Source organism: Clarias gariepinus, chromosome 11 (assembly GCF_024256425.1).
Source record: "Clarias gariepinus isolate MV-2021 ecotype Netherlands chromosome 11, CGAR_prim_01v2, whole genome shotgun sequence".
Taxonomy (NCBI): domain Eukaryota; kingdom Metazoa; phylum Chordata; class Actinopteri; order Siluriformes; family Clariidae; genus Clarias; species Clarias gariepinus.
In genome coordinates this window covers 6,301,710-6,326,460 of record NC_071110.1, presented here as the reverse complement: position 1 = coordinate 6,326,460, position 24,751 = coordinate 6,301,710, and the positions used below count along the sequence as shown (strand labels likewise).

The following is a 24,751-nucleotide window of genomic DNA, read 5'->3' as shown; positions in this document are numbered from 1 at the left end:
CATAAGCACAAACATTGTTTCAGTGTGTTATTGTAACATGAAGAATACTGGTATATTCTCTCTCTCTCTCTCTCTCTCTCTGTGTGTGTGTGTGTGTGTGTGTGTGTGTGTGTGAAACAGGGAAAAGTAAGAGTTAAAGCAAAATGTCCAAGTTTTTCTACAGTTCCAGTGTGTGAGATCAGAGCAGTCAGGATTCAGAGCTGCTGCTGTGCTCTGTCTGTCTGTCTGTCTGTCTGGAGCCAAACACTGGTAGATTATTTCTTTTCTCACACCACCATCTACTGGCATAAATTATGTTTGCTTTCTACATGCAAACTCCATGCACACAGACCCGAGGCAGGAATCGAACCTTGACCCTGGGGGTGCGAGGCCACCGTGCCACCTGTCTTATACGAATCGCTATCAAATAGCGCCTTAAATCCACAGCTGGACAGAATGTAATGAAACTTTTGCTGTACTTACTGCAGATATCTCCCTGAGGTTTAACCTTCACCATAAGTGAAATCGAAAGGTTGAGTAAAAGTACTGATGCCAGGTTTAATAATCTCCTTTCAATAAGCTACTTGCTGAATGTAGACATGCAGCTGCACCAACAGATATTAATTGGAAAAGCTTAAGTGAATATTTTTGCTGGGATAAGCTCATATTTTCACAGCTGAAATAACAGTGCTGAAATGGTATGAGAGTTTTAACATGCTGGAATCATTTTAGGACAAAACTTTAATCTTTAGGACAAAAGATCTTTATCCAATCTACTTTTTCTATTTCTCATTTGTGATTCACTCTCCGATTACCAAACAAGGAGTGTATCTGGCGGACGATGAAAGAAGTTCAGTACAACTAACATAAACAAGGCATAAGATACTCAACCTTACAAAATATTATTTTTAGCTTTTTACTGTTTAACTATTTCAAAAACAGGCACTTACACTAGTGTAGTATGTTCATACAGAAAATCAACACATTAAAAGTAATTACATCAAATTTGCCAAAAGTATGTGCTCACCTGATCATTACACCCATACATGCCTTTACGCAAAATTGCAGAATTGTCCCTTCACCAACATGGAGCTAGGAGATCTAAGAGCCAGAAAAACTTTTACAATGCCTTTAGAAAATATAGGGAGCTTTGAAAACGTTAAGGTTGACTTAGATATTCTATATTGATTATAACATTTAATGATGTCTGATATCCCATCCCCAGTGTACACAAGATGTATGTATGTACAGGTATGACAATTATGGATTGATATAACATATACTAAAGTGCACTTGGGTCTGCAAAAGTAACTGGATGTGTGTAGGTGTGCAGTGTTGATAGTCTCTAACAGTTAGAGTCAGTGTCAGGATGTGTTCTGTTTTCATATGCTTCCGGGGTAGAAGTTCTTCTTAAGTCCATTATACATTTGACCTGAAGCATCTGCCAGTGGGCAGCATGTCGAACAGATTTATTAATTTGTTGCACATTAAAATGCTTTATTTGAGACTTTGGTATAGATGTATAGTATTAAAGGAAAAGAATGCATCTGATTTAAAGTAAAAAAAAAATGGTGGAAAAGCAAGAAAAGAAGGGAAAAGATGATGTCTACAAATACAGTATACACGATCAGAAATAACAATCGATATCACCATCAGATGAAGTGAGCAATATTGATCACAATTACTGATGAGAGCGTCATGGGCACCAAAGGCTCACCCATGCACATGGGGACCAAATGGCAGTCCATCTGACAAAAAGTTAGTGCTGGCCAAGATAGAAAGGCACCAGAACACCTAGTGCACCACAGTCCACTGCTTGGCAAAGAGTCCAAGGCCACCATCCTGGCCTCCAAACCAGTGACCAGTGCAAGAGCACTAAAAGGAGTGACGAGTTGCTTATGTCTTAAAAGTTGCCGATAAGTTCTCATGACTCTCTGGAGGGCCTTGTCTTGGTCTCGGAGGGAGAAGCTGCCAAAGCAGACAGTTATGCATTTAAGTGCATGTGTAGAAGTTACTCAGTATCCTGGGGAGGACGCCCAAATCTCCTCATCCTCCACAGAAAGTAAAGTGACTGACGAGCAGATTTAAACAGTCTAATTGTGAAATAGTATACTGGTTGCCTTGCTGTGGCAGCGTGAGCTGAATGAGCAGGACTATGGGCAGTTGATGATTCTCTGGGATGTGTTGATGACCCTCTGAAGGGCTCTACTGTTCACTGCAGGGCAGCAGTGCAGTAATACGTCAGCACACTTTTAATGAAGAACCAGCTTCTCCTGCAGGTTTTTTTTTTTTTTTCCTTTAGAAAGTAGAGTCTCTTCTGTACCTTTGTCACTGCGGTGGTCTCAGTAGTATAGCAGAGATCATCACTGCAATGTGTGGACCCAGGAACCTGATGAGGATAGGAGCCTTTTTCATACAGTCTTCATTGAAGTATAATGGCGTAGGGGCCCTAGGACATGTAGAATGAAGCATCAAGCGTTTTAGCAATACAAGGAATAACTCACGCTAACAAAGTGTTACCTTAAAGCTTCAGGGCTCTCATCTCCCATGAACATGCTGGTATTTAAATTGGTTAAGATAATCTGCTCCTGTGTGTATTAATGTGTCTCTGCGTCTCCAACGAGCTGGTGTCTCATGCGGGGTGGATTCCTTACATCATGCCCAGTTTTCTTTTGATGGACTACGGATTCAGAGTGCTCTATAAATTTGTCCTACCTATCATTCTGTCCGACCCAAACTCACTGCGCTTCTGTATCCCTAAAATATGCCCCACCCATAAATCTGTGCTACTTTTTCTTAAATCATTTGTATGGTAATATTGTACATATTTGTTTTGCATGGTTAATTTAACAGTTGTCCGAACAGTAGTGTCAGAAAGTGCTACCACTGGTGAAGTTATAGGGATTTTGTTGTTGTTGGTTCCGTTCATGTGCCGCCTAGTAAAAATAAAAACAACCTATCCCAATGTGCTCTCAGTATGTTCAAAATGCTGAAATTGATAACTTTATTAAGATTTGTTTAGTGCTTCCATCATTCTAAACTATGAGTAGGAAATGTACTACAGTACCTACAGTACTTTGCACTCCAGTGTTTGGTCCATCCAAATGCCATCCGGCACATCAGGCGACATATACAGGTAGTCCCTGAATTTCTGCAGATACTATGCAACTGGAGCGCGGTTCTACTTCCGGTTCAATCATGGAAGTAGCTCGTGTTTTGTACAAAGAATAGGAACTGCAGTACACCAGATGCCAATATTTATAATTATAAACACCATAATTTCACTGTCTAAGTAAATGTATAAAATGTCTAAAGTCCAGTATATTGTACGCTTGTTTAATAGTCAGCCTCACTGGTTTCAATGAATCTTTCCAGGTGCACGATGATAAAAGGTCTGTCTTGTAAAGCTGTCCTGATGGAGAATAATCCTAATTTCAGGCGGAAAAAACCTCAACAAAACAGAGTTTACAGTCCAATACAGTGGAAAATGGCTCTGAGGCAAAATGGCGTCTGTGATTCCCCTCGCAATTTGAAGGCACAAAGACAACATGGTTATATTTCACGTGTGACATTTATTCCCTTAGGCGCAGTTATATTTTTGGCGTCAGTGTGGAGGATACGGGACAGAGATTTAGTCAAGTGAATTGCTACAATATGCCTTACATTGTATATTAGTATCAAAGCCTTAAATCTTTTACTTAAGAACAAATCTGACTTATAAACATGATCTCAGAACATAACTTGTTCATAAGTTAGGGACTAACTGTACTCCCCACCCTGGAGATACACGCTCAATCTAACGTTATCTAGCGATATATACTGTTATAGCATTATCTAGTGTTATACCTAATTTTTCATAGTGTTTCTATGGTAGTCACTTAAGAGGATGGAAAACGAATATAAGACAAATCTACAATTATAGAACCCCCTGAGAAGGAGGTTCTATATATTTATTTTCCTATTCTACCAGAATCTGCTACAGGATAAAGTGCTTACTGAAAGTGTGTGTGAAAGTGTACATAGGTGTGTTCGCCAGAATAGACAGAGCTGCGTTGAGCAATAGATACAACACACACAGCCTACACTCTACCTATTCATTTATATTTTAAAAACTACAATGTATTTATTATTATTATTATTAAATGATCAGTCATTTTTGCTGTGATCGAAATGATATTAAATAAGTTGAAATAATAAACGAAGCACTGCAGTCTTGCCAGTGTTCATTATAAGACACTCTGAGTTTGCTCAAATTCACAGCCGAAGAGGGACGAGACACACCCTCTGCAGCCCTTCCTCCTCTATCCTCCATCCTCCATTATCTTTTTCATCTCTCTCCTCCTCCTCCTCCTTCTCTCTCACGCTTTCTCTCCCTCCCCCTTCTCTCTCTCTCTCCCCATCCTCCTCTGTACCTCTCTCCTCCCTGTCTGGGTCTGTGTGTGTAAGCGAAGAGCTAAAGCTTCAGGCACAAAGAGAGTGCGTGGCCCCGCGCCCCACTGCACGCGACTGAATGGCATTTTAACACACACATTACAGACACACACACACACATACCACCAGACCAGCGCACAGACAGGATACAGGCAGCACATACACACATCAGTGCACAGTAAGTAGAAAATGCCATGTCATTGCCATTCTGTGTATTCCCATCATCATCATCATTATCATCATCATCATCATAACTGTGTGTAATGTAAATGCATGTTCTTGCATGTGAAGACTTGAGTTCATCAGATGGATACAGGATGCTCTCTGAGTGTGTGTGTGTGTGTGTGTGTGCACGCATATGTGAGAAGCTGCATGCATTGACAGATGTGCAGGATGTTTTGAATTAGCATCTATAATTACTATTATTTGAGGATTAAACCCAAATTCAGGAGTTAATTTAGTAATGTGGATTAACATCGATCATCGCTCCGCTCAGGAATTAGCTCTGCACTCATTAATAAAGGGAACAGAAAAGGCGAGTGTGTAGGCTGTGTGCACGATTTAACAATGACAGCGGCAGAAAGGTCACAACTTTACATGTTTGTCACACGTGGAATTGTTACATCTGCCTTTTATTCTTCATATTTTTCCTTGTTTTTTTTTTTCCTTGTCGCTATTGTCATATATTTTTTTTACATGATGCATTTTCTTATTTTTACATAGAACTTGGTATATACTATTCATTTCTACAAGTTAATTTTTTCACATGTACAGCCTGTTTTTTCTCATATGCAAATTTAGCATTTTTTTTAAATACAAAATTCATTTTCACATATTTGTTTATATGCAGTCTCAAATTCAATCTATTTTTATAAAATGATACATGACCTGGTTTTTATTATTATTATTATTATTATTATTGTTGATTTTGCAAGATAAGTGTGTGTGTGTGTGTGTGTGTGTTCAGTACTGTATGTACATTAAAAATGTAGATAATTTGTGATTTGGGTGGCACGGTGGCTCAGTGGTTGCCTTACATATTAAGTCTCCAGGTTTGATTCCCGCCTTGAGTCTGTGTGCATGGAGATGTTCTCTTCGTGCTTGGTGGGTTTCCTGCGGTTACTCCTGTTTCCTCCCACAGTCCAAAGACATGCAGATTAGGCTTGAGGCACAGACAGTGAGTGAGTGTGCGTGTGTGTGCACCCTGCGATGGATTGGCACACTGTCCTGGGTGTACCACACCTTGTGCCCAAAGTCTCCTGGGATAGGCTCCCCATGACCCTGAATACAGGATTAAGCGTTATAGACGATGAGTGAGTGAGTGAGTGTGTGAGTGAAAGTGATCTGTTAATTTAAAAATGTTTGCATACTTTACTTTTAGTTTTAACATTAAAATTTTTCATTTATTTATTATTCTTTTTTATACAATTTGTATTAATTTTTATTTGTAGTTTCTATGCTTCATTTTAAACTATTTTTACTATTTTTCACGTACATGCATGTTTTTAGTTTTCTCACAAGACCTTTCCACATTTCAAAACATGATAACTAAATTCATTTGATCTCACTTTTATTTAGCACATAATTCCTTATATTGACATTTAAATTACATGTATTATATATAGATTTACTTTTTACATTTTACAGGGGATGTTTAAGTCAAATTATATTTGATTGTGCAGAGTAAAAGAGCACATCTATAAGCGTAAAAACTCCATTTATTTCTCTATATAATCCCCTGCTGCTCTGAAACTCTGGCCTCCCAGGAACTCCTTCCAAACGTATAAAAATTGGTTTGAGAGAGAGGTCAGGACTGTGTGGGGGATGTGTTAACAGTTTGTTTTCAGTTCTTGTGCAATTTAATGACATAACATAAAAACAACCATTTTTTTAAAACATGATTTTATATCGCTCTCTTAATTACATGTAAAATTCAGGACATTTCATCATAAGGCACATGTGCATTAAGTCTCACTGTTTCATCTAAATGTCTTATTTATTCATCTCTCATCATTTTACTGTGCAGCTGTTAATAAAGACGAGAGTATTAAAGTCATAAAATCAGAATGTTACAGCTTTCCTGTTTATAGATTTTATAGAAGAACCTTAACCCATCACTCTCCCAGCCTGTGTTCTAATCCCTGCTATACAGAGATGCTGGTACTAACCTCGTTGACTATTTGACCTGAATTCCTGCAGTAAACTGGCACCAAAATGGAGCTGGAGCACTTTGATGAGCGTGACAGAGGTCAAAGGTCAAGGCGAGGGCTGCCCCCGAGCCCCGCGCACAGCGCCCACTGCAGCCTGGGCCGCGCTCGCACACTGCAAGCCCTCAGCACCGAGAAGAAAGCCAAGAAAGTGCGTTTTTACCGCAACGGTGACCGGCACTTCAAAGGCATCGTGTACGCCATCTCCCGGGACCGCTTCAGGTCTTTTGATGCCCTGCTGGCTGACCTCACCCGCGCCCTCTGCGACAGCCTCAACCTTCCACATGGCGTTCGCTACTTATACACCATCGACGGGTCTGCCAAGATCACCAGCATGGAGCAGCTGGAGGAAGGTGAGCATGTCAGTAGAAAGAGTTTAGGTGGAGAACTCATGCTTTATAATGAAAGTTTGACTATATTTTTAGGTTAAACTGAGTTTTAGAACAACTGCATCATCTTTACGTTAGGAAAGTGATGCAGCGGCGTTTTGGTACTTTCATCTCTCCAGCTGTGTCACGTCCCCATCTGTACAGTCTGTTTAAACAGATCAGCTTTTAAAGCTTCAACAGTTTCAAGCCAGCTTTCAAACCTAAATCAGGGAGTTATATACAGTATAGACTTCAAAGCTCAGAATTTTTTTGTTTTGCTGTTTTTTTTTTTTTTTAAATAAACATTTTTAACCAACTACATTACATTATGGCATTTGGCAGATGACCTTATCCAGAGCGACTTACATTTTTATCTCATTATACAGCTCAGCAGTTGAGGGCCCAACAGGGGCAACTTGGTGGTTGTGAGGTTTGAACCTGTGACTTTCTGAAATACCTTAACCACTGAGTCACCCCAGTACACAACTACACAAACATGATGATAATACTGTATATAAAATTAAAATAATAAATTGGTCACATTGGCAAAGAAATAGCACTAATTATATGTTGTTATTTTTAATTTATTTTTTTATGTCTAATTTAATTTCCCTATTCCTGTAGTGATCGAACTCACCTTTTATAAAAAGGAATGATAGAACAAAAGTTATCTGACAAATCCGAAAACCCAAGTGCACAGTTTGAGGTCTGAAGCCTCCTCGTTAGCAAGGCTTCCATATAAGCATTTTTTATGTTTCTTAAACATAAATTATTAATGTTTCTTGAGTTAGGTCTCAGAATTCTAACATGGATTAAATTCAAATAGAATAGAGTAAGAAATAGAAATTTCATCCAAAATGATCATGATAAGCCAGAAAATAAGACAATAAGACAAAAAGCATATAAAACGACCACCTTAAAAGATCATTTGATAAGAACATTATGCATTATAATCAATAGACACGTTAATTCACATTTGAGTTCCATTATAACTGTCCTCGCAATATCATTCCAGCACACGCCCACTAACTTGGGATGTATTTCTGCTATTCCCATCACCATCACCAGGATTCCAGTATAAAACACAAACATATTTAAGGTGGAGTTTCCGGGTTTAAAGTTCCTTCAAGTAGATCTATAGAAATGATTTATGTTGCCCCCGTGATTAAGCTTATCATGCTTGTTGTGAGGCAATGCTCTTAGTGGTTGTCTAAATGGATGCAATATGCTACTAACAGCCCCCACTTATCATGTTTGATAAATATTTTATGGTATTTTACAGCTTTACAAAAAACGCTCCTCCGTTTCTGTATCATCGCTTAAATCCGTATCGGTCACAAACATCCGTCCTGAAGTGCAAGTAGCCGTGGTTGTGCCTTGATACTGTCTAAGGAAGGAGCTGCTTTGCATTTCACCAGACGACTGCAGTGAGATACTGTATTTAGGCCAGGCATCCGTTCATGTCGAGACTCACGGCACTTTTATAGTCAAGGTGAACGTTAAAAAGGAGAGATATGCTAAGCAGTTCTGGTCTCAACAGAACAATTATCCTTGACTGAATGATTTCGAGTCATGTAGCCTGGTAATTATATTACAACGCTCGTTATAAAACGGACCAAACCGTAGCAGATGAAGTGTTCATACTAACACTTCACACCTTTACATATTCTCAGTATCTGTTATCTTTAACTTAGCAAGGCTGAATGCTTTATTCTTTTAGGTCAGAAGGTCCTAATTCATTTTCTACAACAGCAGCTCTGACTGTCTTTCCAGCTGTGAGGCAAATCACACGATTCTAATCAACACATTCTATAAGAGACGTTCAAGTCAAACTGGGAAGAAATTAGGTGAAACCTATGTTGTGCCCAAGTTCACGTAATTCCTTCCTCAAATTGATATAATCCGTTATGTTTCCATGTACAGCTGTGGCCAAACATTTTGAGAATATTACACAAATATGAAGTTTTATAAAGTCTGCTGCTTCAATGTTTTTAGATCTTTTTGTCAGATGTTACTATAGTATACCAAAGTATAATTACAAGGATTTCAGAAGCTTCGAAGGTTTTTATTGACAATCACATTAAGGTTATGCAAGGAGTAAATATTTGCAGTGTTGACCCTTCTCCTTTAAGATCTCTGTAAGACCTGTAATCAACTTCTGGGCCACATCCTGACTGATGGCGACTTATTCTTGCATAATTATTGCTTAGAGTTTGTCAGAATTTGTGGGTTTATGTTTGTTCATCTGCCTCTTAAGGATTGAGCCCAAGTTCTCAATGGGATTAAGATCTGTGGAGTTTCCTGTCCATGGACCCCAAATTTCGATGTTTTGTTCCTGGCACTTTTGCCTCATTGCGAGGTGCTCCATCATGTTAAAAAAAAAAACATTGTTTGGCACCAAACTGATGAGATCTTTGAGGGTGTTTTGTACCATTCTTTATTCAAGGCTGTCTTTTTAGGCAAAATTAAGAGTCAGCCCCCTCCCTTGGCTGAGAAGCAACCCCTCCCATTAATGGACTCAGGATGCTTTACTTTTGGCATGCCACGAGACTGATGGTAGCGCTCACCTTCATACAGTGCATTTCAAAAAGGGCAGCAAAGAAGCCACCTCTGTCCAGGAAAAACATCAGAGACAGACTGATATTCTGATAAGCTACAGGGATGGGAGTGCTGGGGTCTAGGGTGAAGTCATTTTCTCTGATAAATCTCGTTTCTGATTGTTTGGGACATTCAAGAAAAATGCTTGTCTGGAGCAGAAAGGGTGAGATTTGAAGAAGAACAAGAACAGTTTAGTGACAAACAATGCAATTTCCAGCATAATGGAGCACCTTGCCATAAGGCAAAAGTGGCTCAGGGAACAAAACATGGGAATTGTAGAAAATGGGCTTTTGCAAATTGCTCATAGTATATGACTGGCTTAGTGAGTGTTGGCTGGTGCCCTGCATTTGGTTGGCACTTACTGAGAATGTATTCTACCCTTGCGCCCTGAGTTTACTGAGATTCTATCCAGGTGCTTCATGCATGACTCTAAAGATGATTTGCAATGTACTGTAGATAATGGATGGATGGAACAACTTTTAAAAATTAAAATAGCAAAACTGGTTAACTGGTTATTTTAAAAATATTTAAATGAGGTCCATGATCATACGGTAAATAATTTTTTCGAAAAATGTAACACTTTCATTGTGCTGTTTGCATTTCAGGTGAGAGCTACGTATGTGGTTCAATAGAACCTTTTAAGAAGCTGGACTACATCAAGAACGTCAATCCTAACTGGTCTGTAAACAAGACCAGCCTTTCTTCTCGGATGCCCACCTCACTGGCCAGTGCCAAAGCCAGCTCCCTGGACACCAAGGAAAACAAAGACTTTATCCGGCCCAAGCTGGTGACCATCATCAGAAGCGGTGTGAAGCCTCGCAAAGCCGTCCGAATTCTCCTGAACAAGAAGACCGCACACACTTTTGAGCAGGTTCTCAGTGACGTCACGGACGCCATCAAGCTCGACACAGGAGCTGTCAAGAGGCTCTACACAGTGGATGGCAAACTGGTAGGTGCTCATGTGGGCTGCTGATTGTTTTCTTATGACTGACATTTTAATTCAATTTGTATAGCACTTAAAAAAAAAATCAATAAAACAGCTTAACAAAAATCTGGGGGCGGAAATACGTCCAGTGCAAGTGTTTAGCAGTTTGATGTAACCACAATATTTTACACAACAATAAAGAGATTGATGGGAGCAGCTTTGGAGAGAGAGTGCTTGAAGAAATCTTAAAACAAATAAATTTTTTGCAAAAAAAACTTAAGCGTAAGTCAACCCAAGCATAACATATGAGTGCTTGGCCAGCTTTATGAAAATAATAAAATAGCAACAATAATGTATTAATTTTACAAATCAAAATAAGAAATTGAAGATGTGATAATTGTGTGTGTGTGTGTGTGTGTGTGTGTGTGTGTGTGTGAGCGTCATTTAGCATATTATCATTATGTTGTGCCCAAGTTCACCTCAATTGTTAGTGAGCAATAAAATTAATCTGGTGTGCGTACAGGACATTCTAGAAATTATATACTCAAGCAACAACAACACACACACACACACACACACACACACACACACACACACACACACACACACATTAATAGCATTCATTTGACGAATGTTATAATTTAAAATTGCATATAGGTGCATTTTATACATTATACCCATTTTTTTTCTCTCCAAAATAACAATTTCCAAAGCTGCTGCATTACAGCACACTAATATTATAATAAGGGTTATTAGGGATGCATTATTTGTTTACAAAAAAACAAAACACAAAAAAAAGCACATTGAGCAATAAAATGACTTTTAAAAAGGCTCATGCAATGATATAATTTTTTATAATTGTTTTCAGTTGTTTCTATTACAAAAAAATAATAAAAAATATCAACATCATTCCTACATTTTGGTATTTTGCGTGTTGTAAAATTTATGATAACTTAGGTTTAACCTGTCAATCTGAAAACCTGTCTAAAGCCTTAACGGTCAACACACACCTGGCAGGACTTCCATATAAGTAGGTGGTTTTTTTTTTAAGTAGTCATTGACCAAGGTTTTGTTTCTGGCTTGGCTTCGTGCCGAGGTTCCGGGTTCGATTCTCGTCTCGGGTCTGTGTGCATGGAGTTTGCATGTCCCCATGCTTGGTGGTTTCCTCCCACAGTTGAAAGACATGCAGATGGTGTTCTCAAATTGCCCATATTGCGTGAATAAGTGTGTGCAGTATGTGTGACCTGTGATGGATTGCCACCCTGTTCAGGGTAAAAAAAAGGTTAGGTTTGTGAGGTCAAAAGGCAAAAGTACGGGTAATGACACAGGGAAACCTTCACATGGATTACTGATTGTGCATACACTGCCTGTAATAAACTGTACATTTTTGCAATTTGATAACTGCACTGGTTCATGTTGCAATTTTTATTTCTGTGCTATTAATTGTGCAGCAATAATCCTAATCATTAAGGCCGTTGTCTAATGTGTCATGCAGCAAAATTTTATTTGTTTCAAAAAGAATCTCACTGCACTACTGGAGATCATACAGTTTTACAAAACCAACAAATAAATGAATAAATAAATAAATAAAATAGTGAACCATTAATATAGACCTGGGGTCTTCCTGTTATTCCATTATGTAAGTAAATGTTTCTGCAATGACTAAAGTATTGAAAAAAAATTATTAGATTTTTTCCCTCCCCTATTTTTTTATCGAGGGATTAAAAAAAAAAAAAAACTTTACTGTTTCTCATATTCCAGTTGAGCACTCTCGAGGAAGTCCTCCCACAATGCACTTCAGCTCTGTGGCCTCGTTTTTCAGAGGTGAATCTTTTCGTGCGTCATCAGCAGTCCAAACAGGTCATGATGTTCCCCTCCGTCACGGCCGTACAGGACTCGGCTGGTGTCCTCACTTTCTCCTGTTCTCCTCAAACCGTCCTGCTCTGTTTTCTCTTCTACACAGCCCTATTTAGCAGCAAGGGTTTAGTTGAGAGAAATGCATAAGCATGCACTTTGAAAGAATGTTCTGTCCATTCTGTCGAGTGTTCTAAAGGGGAAGATGTAAGCTATGTTAAGAACTGGTGCATTCAAAGTTCCTGTTTTATTTTATTCTTCTTAACTCACACTGAATAGGGGTAACTAGGGATATAAAGAGAAGGGCAGCCAGAGGGGGCAGCCATGTTGTAAGGTCGTGTTGGCCGCCTGACCTTTTCTCCACAGGAGCGGGACCTTCCATCACCACAGGCTCTGTCGCTCATCACACACAGCCTCTCAGTGCCTCCGTTAAACACACAGCTCTCACCTCCCCATATCTGAGACTAGTAGAGGTTTTCTCAGCAGACACGACCGACATTCAAATAAATAATATAGCTTTTCTATATTTTACATAAGACTTGTGATTATAGCAATAAATTGGAGAATTAGGATATGATTGAGGGGTCTTGTTTGGGGGTCGATTATGACTCAAATTGTTCCTTAAACAATGTTTTGTTTTTGTACAGCAATTTGCACAATGATTACGATCTTTAATTGATTACTTCTTATTTAATGCATACTATATATACACTTTTTAAGCTATGGAGTGGTAACTCGGCATACGAATTTAATCTGGAGGTGAAATTTCATATTGCAAATTATTTCCTATAGGAAATAATATAAATGCAGATAATCCGTTTCAGCCACCCACATATAATTACCAATATTACTAATTTCCAACAAGTCATATTTTTTTGCATATAAAAACATTTAAAAATGTAACTGAAGGAAAGTTCGATGTTCGGTTCGGCTCAGTTCGGTCTCTCATATGCCGAAAATGCTAAATGTCAGTTCTTAAAGCGCAGCATTCGTATGCTGAGGTACCATTGTATACTGTCCTCCTGCATCTGATACTGTTGAACATAGTAGAACATCCTGCTATTGCACACATCATAGAAGCTAAAGATTCTTATTTCAGAAACCAGCTTTCCTTTCTTCTTTTTCTTAAGCGGGCAATCTGCATATTTGATTTGGCACAGTTTTATACCAGATGCTCTGTTCAACCCTGCTCGCTTTATTAAGCTTTGGGAATGACACTGGCTGCATTCGCATTACAAGCAACATTGATCAGTACTGATTATTTTAGTCAAATTGGATTCGCATGTCTTGACGGATCACATTTATAATTACAAGCGACTTTTACAGTATATGACTTATGTGTCCTCTGATATGCCACACATGCCCACATCAATTTATGTTATCTGAGTTTAAAAAAAATTTATAAATTAGTGCAACCACTCGTTCATTTAAAACAATGGATGCGATTCTAGTACAAATACTCTGGAGGATGGACAAGGAAGAAAGCCTTGCTTTAACTGATGTGGACGCTATTGCTAGCACTGATATGAAGTCTCGGTGCAGATGGTGCTCACTGAAGATGCCAGAGGCAAAAAGTCACATGTTGCCAGTCACTCAAGTAGCCACATACTGTCTGAGATATACTGTACTGTATTTAGGACCACAAACAAAAGTGACTCAGATCCGATCTGAAAAATATCAGATTTGTGCTTTCAGACAGCCCTAAAAAATTATATCTGTCACATTATTGTAAAAAAAAAAAAAAAATGTGTACTCCCCTGTGGGTGGGGTTTCCCATGGGGAATCAAACCCTGGTATTCTGCAAGCCAGGTGGAGATACTCCCACTGTATGAAGGAGGCAACAGAAATCTGTAACATTCTAAATACATTTTTATTAAAGTGGAACATTTTAGCTTTTTTAAACCGTGCATGTACATTATTAAATGTGTTGAGAAGGTCCTGTGTTCCTGTGCTGTCTGGGATTGGAATTGCCCTTCGCCCCTTTAATCAATCAATTAGTTGGCTCAGGCCTATGGTGTGGGTTCAGGGATAGTAGGAAGGCAACCTAGAAAGAAAAAGAAAGCTAAAATAATTGTGTAAAACATGCCCTTTTTAACCTTTACTTGCATATAAATAGCTTGTGTATAGCTCCTTTTTTTCTGAAGCTGTGTGTCAGTTTCTGTGACAATGAGGCTACTGGAGGTGGTTGCTAGGAAACAGGCAGTACTGCAGAGGGGGTGCAGTGAGTGATGATATCACAAAGGTGTAAAGCCATTTCTCTGTATCACAGTATGGATGATTAGCACATGGTCGTCATACAGCGTATTTCAGTGTTGCATTTATCATTTTTTTAAATACTACATATACCATATCTGAATGCATATGATTTGGTGCATCTCTGTTGGAATTCTGTGACACTAAAGGCAATTTTTTTTTTTTTGGTTGTAGAACGTTTTTAACCGTGAAATTATCCCAACTATGTAAAAATGTTTGCTATATGGTTTCATTTCCAAACAGCCAGGGCCATGTTCGTCACTTAGAAGGGCAAATAATGACACCAGGATGCTCTAAGCTGGCACAAGAAGGGTGATGCACTCGGCAGTGTTCTGCTGGGCAACGTTGAGTCGTGGCATTCATTCAGACATTACTTTGAGTACCACCTACCTAAACATTATTGTATGGCATGTATACCCCTCCATAGAGTAGCAACATGATTCCATAATGGTGTTAGCCTCTTTCAGCAGGATGATGCTCCCTGAGGCATTGCAGCAATTGTTCGGGAATGGTTTGAGAAACATGACAGTGTTTAAGGTGATTCAGTCTAAACAAGCATCTGTGTGATGTTCTGGGGTAAAAAAAAGAAAAAAAGTTTGATCCATGAATGGCCCACCTCACACATTGCAGAAGCCAACATTGTGGTACCAGATACCACAGTTCACCTTTAGAAGGTAGATTCCATCTTTGGTAGATTCCATGCCTTGACAGGTTGGGGATGCTCTAGTGGCACAAGGGGAACCTGCACAATATTAGACTGGTTGTTTTTATGTTGTTATGGTTGATCAATGTTTTTTTTTTTATTTTTTTTTTTTATTAATTATTAAATACAAAATGTAATAAAAACAAACCCATCTACTTTTACCATGGGGGGTTCTTTAGACAGTGGATCAAACGAAACAGTGATTGGCGTTAAAGGATCATTAATGATGAATACCCATTTCTAGGGAGTGGTCTGATACGCTATTTGATTTGAGTGCAAAAATTATGACTCTGCACTCTGAGTCTAATGGGTAAGTGCTTGTGATGGATATGTTTACACAGCTTCAACAAGCTTCCAGGTATTGCTGGTGGATTTCTTTTAGTGCTGTTTTTGTCTTACTCTCAGGTTGAAAAATGAGTTCTTGAGGCAGTTTTGAATGTGATTCTTTACATGATATGTAATGACTGTTAAAAAGACAGGCAGATTTGATGGGGATAAACAATCAGAAAATTGAACAGTGACAGGCTAAGGGAATTTCAGAATAGATTGCATTGGCACCGGAACAGATGAAGTTTTTAAATGCAAGTTTTTGATGGAGGCGGCACGATGGTGTAATGGGTTCAGACTCGATTCCTGACTTTGTGTGCATGGAGTTTTCATGTTCTCCCCGTGCGTGGTGGGTTTTCTCTGGGTACTCCGATTCCTCCCACAGTCCAAAGATATTCAGGTTAAGCTAATTGGCGTTCCCAAACTGCCCGTAGTGTGTGAATAAGTCTGTGAGTGTGTGTACGTGTGTGTGCCCTGTGATGGATTGACACCCTGTCCAGGCTGTACCCTCCTGGGATAGGCTCCAGGTTCCCGCGACCCTGAATACAGGATAATGCGGTATAGAAGATGAGATGATGATGTTTTTAATGAAAGAGTTGACTTACACTGTATGGCCAAAAGCCACACATGCTAATATTTTGTTTAAGCACCTTCAGGTTTGATTACAAGTTCATTTGTGTAAATAATTATTCATACTCCCAAAGCCACGTTTACACAATTTAAGTAATGGAATATAAAGGAAAAGGAATGAGCGAGTGTGGGTGCCCTATGATGGATTGGCATGCGATCCAATCACCTGAAATAGGCTCCGGGCCCCCGACAACCCTGTATACAGGATAAAGTGGAATAAACGATGAGTAAATGAGTGAGTGAATTATTGTATCTGTGTTTAATTGCCAATGTTAGAAGAACTGTAATAAAAACAAAAATGAAAAAAAGGGGAAAAAATACACTTTTGCGGTCTAGTTTTTATCACCCATTTTGCAAGTAAACATAATATTTATAAGCACTCACTGTGTGAAACAAATTTGTGATGGTCACACTTCTGTCAGAAAAGGACCAAAACTTATTCTGTGTACAGACATGTACAGTGTTATGGGTCAAAGTGTGATTCCTTAAAACGGCACTGATTGTAATATAAGGGCTGGATTGAACTGGCATCCTGGGTAAAGTGTGCATAAAAGCATGTTGTGTTTGGGTGTATAGTATAGTTTCAAGCTATTGAATGAACTTGGCTCAATGAAACATTTGCTTGGGGCACCTTTCTGCTCACTAGGCGAGTTACAGCCGAGTAAATGCGTACTGTTGGACTGTGTAATAGGTCAATGGCCCGTGAATGAGCCAAATGTTGGTCAGACCGGCTTTTGTTGCTCTGGCTTTTGTGAACAGTTTGTTTGTTGATTACTCTGGACGTTTTCATGAATGATTCTTTCCTTCCTTTCCTTTTAACTAGAGACAGCTGCTGCATTTGCTCCATCCAGATTGCACTCTAAATGTAATACAGATGCATCATCTGTTCCTAAGTGGGATCTTAAGCTTCCAGTCTGTCAGAGCTTACATTCAGTTATTCAGTGACCATGACTCTAACATAGGCTGTGTCTTGGGCTTGCTTCACATATCACACATCATATGCCAAAATGATATCGGTAACTTGAAAATAAAAGGTGGATTATAAAACCGGGTGATATTTAAACGAATATGTTTTTTTTTTTTTTACCCTAAAAATTTACCCTAATCCTGCAGTATCATGTAAGGGAAAAAATGAGGCAAGGTGTCTGGTGTATTTTTGCTCCACTAGTGCAAGCTGGCTTTGTAGCATGTTAGCTAACTGTTTCCACTAGAGCAGGCTGGCTTTGTACAGTAGCATGTTAGCTAACTGTTTCCACTAGAGCAGGCTGGCTTTGTACAGTAGCATGTTAGCTAACTGTTTCCACTAGAGCAGGCTGGCTTTGCAGCATGTTAGCTAACTGTTTCCACTAGTGCAGCATGTTAGCTAACTGTTTCCACTAGAGCAGGCTGGTTTTGTAGCATGTTAGCTAACTGTTTTCACTAGAGTTAGCTAACTGTTTCCACTAGAGCAGGCTGGCAGCATGTTAGCTAACTGTTTCCACTAGAGTTAGCTAACTGTTTCCACTAGAGTAGGCTGGCTTTGTAGCATGTTAGCTAACTGTTTCCACTAGAGTTAGCTAACTGTTTCCACTAGAGCAGGCTGGCTTTGTAGCATGTTAGCTAACTGTTTCCACTAGAGTTAGCTAACTGTTTCCACTAGAGCAAGCTGGCTTTGTAGCATGTTAGCTAACTGTTTCCACTAGAGCAGGCTGGTTTTGTAGCATGTTAGCTAACTGTTTCCACTAGAGTTAGCTAACTGTTTCCACTAGAGTAGGCTGGCTTTGTAGCATGTTAGCTAACTGTTTCCACTAGAGCAAGCTGGCTTTGTAGCATGTTAGCTAACTGTTTCCACTAGAGCAAGCTGGCTTTGTAGCATGTTAGCTAACTGTTTCCACTAGAGCAGGCTGGCTTTGCACAGTAGCATGTTAGCTAACTGTTTCCACTAGAGCAGGCTGGCTTTGCAGCATGTTAGCTAACTGTTTCCACTAGAGCAGGCTGGTTTTGTAGCATGTTAGCTAACTGTTTCCACTAGAGTTAGCTAACTGTTTCCACTAGAGCAGGCTGGCAGCATGTTAGCTAACTGTTTCCACTAGAGCAGGCTGGCTTTGTAGTATGTTAGCTAACTGTTTCCACTAGAGTTAGCTAACTGTTTCCACTAGAGCAGGCTAGCTTTGTAGCATGTTAGCTAACTGTTTCCACTAGAGCAGGCTGGCTTTGTAGCATGTTAGCTAACTGTTTCCACTAGTGCAAGCTGGTTCAAATTTAAATCAAATTCAAATTTTATTTGTCACATACACAGTCATACACAGTACGAAATGTAGTGAAATGCTTACACGACCGCCAGTGACCTTAAAAAGAGAATTTAAAGCTTATAATAAGTAATAAATATGAATAAAAGAAATACTATAGAAAATCTAAATAATAAAATAAAATTTAACTAGGAAAAATAGAACTAAAAAATTGAAACTGAAAATAGAAATATACTGTACAAATAGAAATATAATGGTGTGCAAATATGCATAGAAAAAGTGACTTTGTGCAAAGGTTATTAAAGTGTCTTTGATTTTTTTTTCCTGGTTTTGTAGCATGTTAGCTAACTGTTTCCACTAGTGCAAGCTGGCTTTGTAGCAAGTTAGCTAACTCTTTCCACTAGTGCAAGCTGGCTTTGTAGCATGTTAGCTGGCATGCAAACTCCTTGCACACAGAGATGGGAACCGAACCCGGACCCTGGAGGTGCAAGGCCAAATTTATATAATGAAGTGATGCATGCACATATAGAATATCTATAAAAATCGAGACTTTAGATTTTGCAGAATGACAGAACACAGTTATGAAAGTAAAAAGTACCATTATTTCTCTATATAATTCCCCGCTACACTAATGCACATATCCGAGCATCATCATGATTGAAAGGCCTGCTTCATGTCTAAAACGCTGGCCTCCCAGAACTCCTTGAGAGTTGTGGCAAGTGAGGTCAGTACTGTACGGGGATGTGACATTAACTCCCAGTTCCTGTAATGTTCCTGTAATGTGCAAGTGGTGTACAATGATTGTGTGTACAGTTCACACAGACAGATTCATTAATTAAACAATTTATGTGTTCATTTTCAAGTATAAGGTGTTTCTTATCCTTGGAATAATAAGTGCTGAATGTTACAGGAATAACTGTAGAGGGTTCCGACTTACCTCGGCCAGGGTGGTCATTTTAGGAGGGACGGATTCCAAATATTTGCAGCATTTAAAAAAAAAAGAGACCAAGAGTCTCAATACTGTACTGTGCCCGAAGTCCTCTGTAAATGTCAATTGGTTTTATACCTTCATTCATGAGAAACTTTATCACAGGTCCCAGTTTGACCTCTTGGACTTGCATGCCCTCTTGCTCGCCCCGAATGTAACTAAATCACTTTTTTTAAAATATCATGTTTTCATCTAAATAATTATGCAATTTTTTTTTCTAAATATCTAAATAGGATTTTTTTCTCAGTTAACATTAGAGTTTAAAAAAGCTTTAAACCATATAGATAATCAGCATTACATGTTGATTATCTAAATATTTTAATCACGCTTTCTGTAGGTTTGCATGAATCACCTCTTTTGGTAAGCTCGCTCCGTCTGTCGTGTTGCCGATTGAGCAATACTCCTCTGGTCTGGTACCTGATCTGCTCTACCTTTTTAAACTTATCTGTAAATCCATGTGAAAGAGGCATGGACAGCACTTGCTACAGTAAATGTATGAGTATTTTTATGGGTTATATGTTCAGGCTGTATTTTTAGATACTCACTCACTGTATACTGTACAGTATGTGTAAAAATATTGTGTGCTGAGGTCATCGTAGTGCAGTACAGGTTTGATCTTTGAGTTCTGGAAACTTGTGGATGTGTAACGTGCACTCGCTGTAGCCTGTCTGTATACATGTATTCCACATAAGAGCATAATTAATTCAAATTCTTCATTCTATACAAGATTCATATTTGAGATATAAAACAATAGGTGCTATAAAATCTGGTTAACTCAAATCGGGTAACCCCCTAACCACCTAATGCATTTGTGCTTCTACAGCAATTTCGACTTATTAAGCATATTTCCTCATACAGCATTTCATAGGTATGCATCATTAGCAATACATCCGTTTACAGTACATTCAGCTTCAAATTCAGCTCCATATACGGATCATCATCTTTAGAAATCTGTGTTGGTTAGTAGGTGGGCGTTAAGACTAAGCAGGATGAGTCTGGTTTGTGAAGACGGTGGAGATCGATGCTCCAGGGGACAGCATGGGGACAGCAGGTTCTGGGATGCTGCTGTGTCTCTGATCCGGCAGTAAATGGAAATCAATAAACGCATCATCTCTCTGTTCTCTGCCAGTTCACTACCTTCACTGCCTTTTGCTTATGTAACCAGGGTTTAACAATCTAATATGAAAAGTTTGTATATAATACTTTATTAAAACACTGCAGAAAAGTACATCTTAGCAAGTGAAATTATCTTTGATATTGAAATATTTACAGTACCAATCAAAAATCTGAACACACGTCTGACTCCATATTCTTTCACAGTCTGCTACTTACTGTATGCTCTATAAATCCTTCATAATACCTCCAATCTGAGGTGCTGTTTGTTACAGTAATGGGTGATTTCTGAGGCTGGTAACTCTAAATGAACTTCTCTGCAGCAGAGGTAAGTTTTGGTCTTGCTTCCATGGGAATTACTTAATAAGAGCCAGTTTCATCATGGAGCTTGATGGGTTTTGCAAATGCACTTGACAATACTGTTCTAGAACGGCTGACCATGTCTTAATGACAACAACAACAACAACAACTTATTTAATTACATAATTTCATATATTTCATAGTTTTGAATTCTCCAGTATTGCTTTAGAATGTAGAAAATAAAATCACTTAACAAAAGAACAATAAACGATAAGGTGTATCCAAACTTTTGACTGGTGCCGTATTCAGAATTATGTATTATAAGAGGAAAATAAACTAAATATAAGATTAAGACCCGAGACATATTTTACGCTTAGTAAAAATAGTGTTCTTTGATGATTTTGCTAATGTAATGCATTTTTTTAGGTAAGCTATGACCTGCTAATAGTTTGAGCAAGCTGAAAAGAGTTTGCATTACAGTAACCTGACAACAACCTGAGTGTAAAGCAGAGTCTTTGTTATATTTACAAAGAGTACAAACTTAGTGTTGTAAGCTATCTTTTTTTGCTTTAGTTGCAGTGTGCACTCGAGCTGACTACAAAATGTTGTGCAAAAGCTTATGATCTATTTTAGATTAAATCCAGTGTGTCATCTGAGCATAGGCTTAACTAGAACATATTAGACATTAGGAGAATCTGACCAATGTAAGCATCTTGGTTTTAAATATTTCCGTCTTAAACCTTATTTATACATCATAGATTTTAAATCAGGTGTCTATTGTATGGTTAAATATTATATATTTATTCTGATTTAGTCCAGCCCATGTACCATGTACCATGTTCAGAGGAATGTTTATTTTTGTTTGTTAAGCTACACAGTCACCTATGAATCATTCAAGCATAAAAAAAAGCCTAACTTAAGGCATGAACCAGTAAGAAACAGGTGCAGATGTTGACAGATGATCAGGCCGGTGATTAGTTTACTGGTGATGCTGAATGCTGGGTGGTTGGAACAGACCAAGGAGTAATGAGGTCGCTGCTGAGGTTGTTACATAAACAACCAATTTTTTATTGTATCTTTAGGCACTTTGTAGCCTGTCACAGTAATTTGTTTTTATTTCTTTTATATAATCTACATCATTTTTTTTGTTTAATTATAAGAAATGAGGGGCAGTTTAAGATTGTTTCACAGTATGGTAATTCAGAGAGGAAAGTATGTTAGAGGTAGTAAGAAAACTGATAAACGTAAGTGATTTGTGACACTGACAAAAAGAGAGAATTATAACTTTAGATTTGAATTTGTTATTATTATTATTATTATTATTATTATTATTATCATTATTATTATTACAAAGATGCATTCTATGGATGGAATTTTGCTTCTTTTCTTGCTTGTTTTTCCACAAGAGCTCAAAGTGTGCCAGAAGGAAAATAAATACAGAAAGATTTGCATTTTGGGACAGTTTGAAAGTTTTATAGGAATAAAGTTCTGGCCCACTTTCTACTGTTCGAATTATTTATTTCATTATTGATGTGGGGTAAGGTACTCAAACTGTAACAATTCACAGTCAGTATATGTGCTGCTGTGATTACCTATATTGAAATAATTATTTTTTGTTTGTTCGCTTGTTTTGTTTTGTTTTTTTACCCCCAACTGGCCATGTTGTATTTAAAAGCTTTTTCCCCCCGTTTTTTTTTTTTTTTTTTTTTTTTTGCAAAATGTGATTTTTCAGATGCTTACAGTATGTTGAACCCTAACTGGATTTTTTAAATCTCCTTCATAATAGATCATACATAACTTAGCGAGGTATTCATTTCTATCCTGGGAAAAATAACAAGTTAGTTACTTCATGGCCAACTAAATTCTGGCAAATACGTATTTACTGCAATGAAGCATCGTAGGATCCAGGATGTTTCTGTATTGCTGCTTCAGTGCTTCAGCATTTGAAGGTGTTTGAGCTGACAGACAGGATGCGACACAGCAGGAGCTCCACATGATCTCCGCTGCCTTTCTGCTGCTCATCAATGCAATTAGAAACACTTCAGAGAAGCTCAAAAACCTGTCAGTGTCTGTAATGCGTTCCACTGCACACAGATACCATAATTACTGAATACTGACAAACTGGAAAAACATTTAAACACTATGCAGGCTTTGAAAAGCTTTCATAAAAGACCAAACTACAATAGGTAGGTGTTTCAGTTTTTGAAGCAGGGTGACGTTTTCTGGACTAACTTTGGATTCATTGGCATTTGTATTTGTACTCATGTCAATCTTGTGCATTTGTTTCACTAAATACAGGCCTGGGTTTGACTCCGAGTTAGTAAAAATACAATATGTGCTTTCTTTTCATATGCAAAAAGTTTAAAGATATTTTTGGCAAACAGCTTCATCTTTGGAGTAAAACACAAAAGACGGCAACTATCTGAACTTAGTATCACTCCTTGTCTTGCATTTATTTGAACTCAATCTTGACTTGGTCTTGCTAAAACCAGCTAGTCCTGCCTTTTTAAATGGAGCTGCGGTACTGTAAGCATTAGTGCTGCACAATTAATTGCATAAATCAAAATCACAATATGGACCTGTGCAATTATTTAATGACAGAAGGCTTTATAATATACAGTATACATGCACAAGGCATTGTACACCCTGGACAAGGGGCCAATCCATTGCAAGGCACACACCACACACATGCACATACCTTACCATGCACACCCCACACACACTCTCCACATACCTTACCAAGCACACACAACACACACTCTCCAGGCACACATGCACAAACCACACACTCTTCAGGCACACATGCACACACCACACACTCTCCACACACACATGCACACACTCTCCACGCACACATGCACACACTCCCTGTGTAGCTTCAATTGCTAAAACTCCACCCCCACAGACGCAAGGTGGAAATTTAATATTCAACCCTAGAGGTCCGGGCCACAGTGCTAACCTCTACTTCACCGTTATATAATTTTAAGGTCATAAATAAATATTTGCTGTTATTTGCTGTTAGCCTAGTTAAATATATTTGAATACAAAAATGGTACTTTTCATAGTTTAATATTAAATTCAGTTTAATTTTATTTATGTGGCTCTTTGAACAATGGTGACTGTCCCAAAGCAGCTTCAGAAAATCTAAAGAAAATTATGAGAATGTGTATAAATCATAATGATCAGATTGTCCCTGATGAGCAAGCCGAGGGCAACACAGTTTAAAATGCAATATGTGTCAAAAATAAATCGCAGTGTGATTTCTTTTTTGGAACAGGTATGATTGCTACTGTCAAATCCAAGACACATCACAACAAAATGTTCATGCTAGTTGATCTTCTTAGATATAATATAATTGTTAGTTTAAATGCTAGGTCCTGCACTGGAATTGAATTCTGATTGACTTGTAAATCACTTTATATGAAAGTGTCTACCAAATTAATATAAAGATGTTGCTTTAAGCAAAATTCACTTTTTATTCATTTTTAGACATTTTGACGGATCTCCAGTGTGTATAGAAACCAAAAAGTAAGAGCCCCCCAAAACCACCCCCCCCCCTTTTCTTTTGTATTGGCCACAGCAGAAACCAGTAAATTAACTCAGACTTATTATTATGAAAATGTGGGATCTTCAAGTTTGTGTACCTGAATATTTTCAGATGGAGCTTACTGATGTATCATTAGTGACACCTTGTGGCTGAAACACTCCTCTGAATAAATGATAAAGCACTTTTTTTTTTTTTTTTTTAGAACAAATGTGTATCTGATAGATGGAAGAAGGCCTGATAGAAGGCCTCTATATATATATATATATATACACATATTCACTTACTATGGGCAGTGTGAGA

The 24,751-nt window shown here is 38.3% G+C and overlaps 1 protein-coding gene across 2 annotated transcripts in view; it reads left to right on the top strand.

The window, feature by feature from the left end:
- Positions 1-4,432: 4,432 nt before the first annotated feature.
- The window catches only part of dclk1b (doublecortin-like kinase 1b), a 48,086-nt gene continuing 27,767 nt past the window's right edge, over positions 4,433-24,751 (top strand). For both annotated transcript variants that reach the window (XM_053508016.1, XM_053508017.1), the window contains exons 1-3: positions 4,433-4,588; positions 6,610-6,970; positions 10,189-10,532. In XM_053508016.1, coding sequence (XP_053363991.1) covers positions 6,625-6,970; positions 10,189-10,532 — 690 coding nt within the window. In that variant the 5' untranslated portion in view covers positions 4,433-4,588; positions 6,610-6,624. The remainder of the gene's footprint in view (positions 4,589-6,609; positions 6,971-10,188; positions 10,533-24,751) is intronic.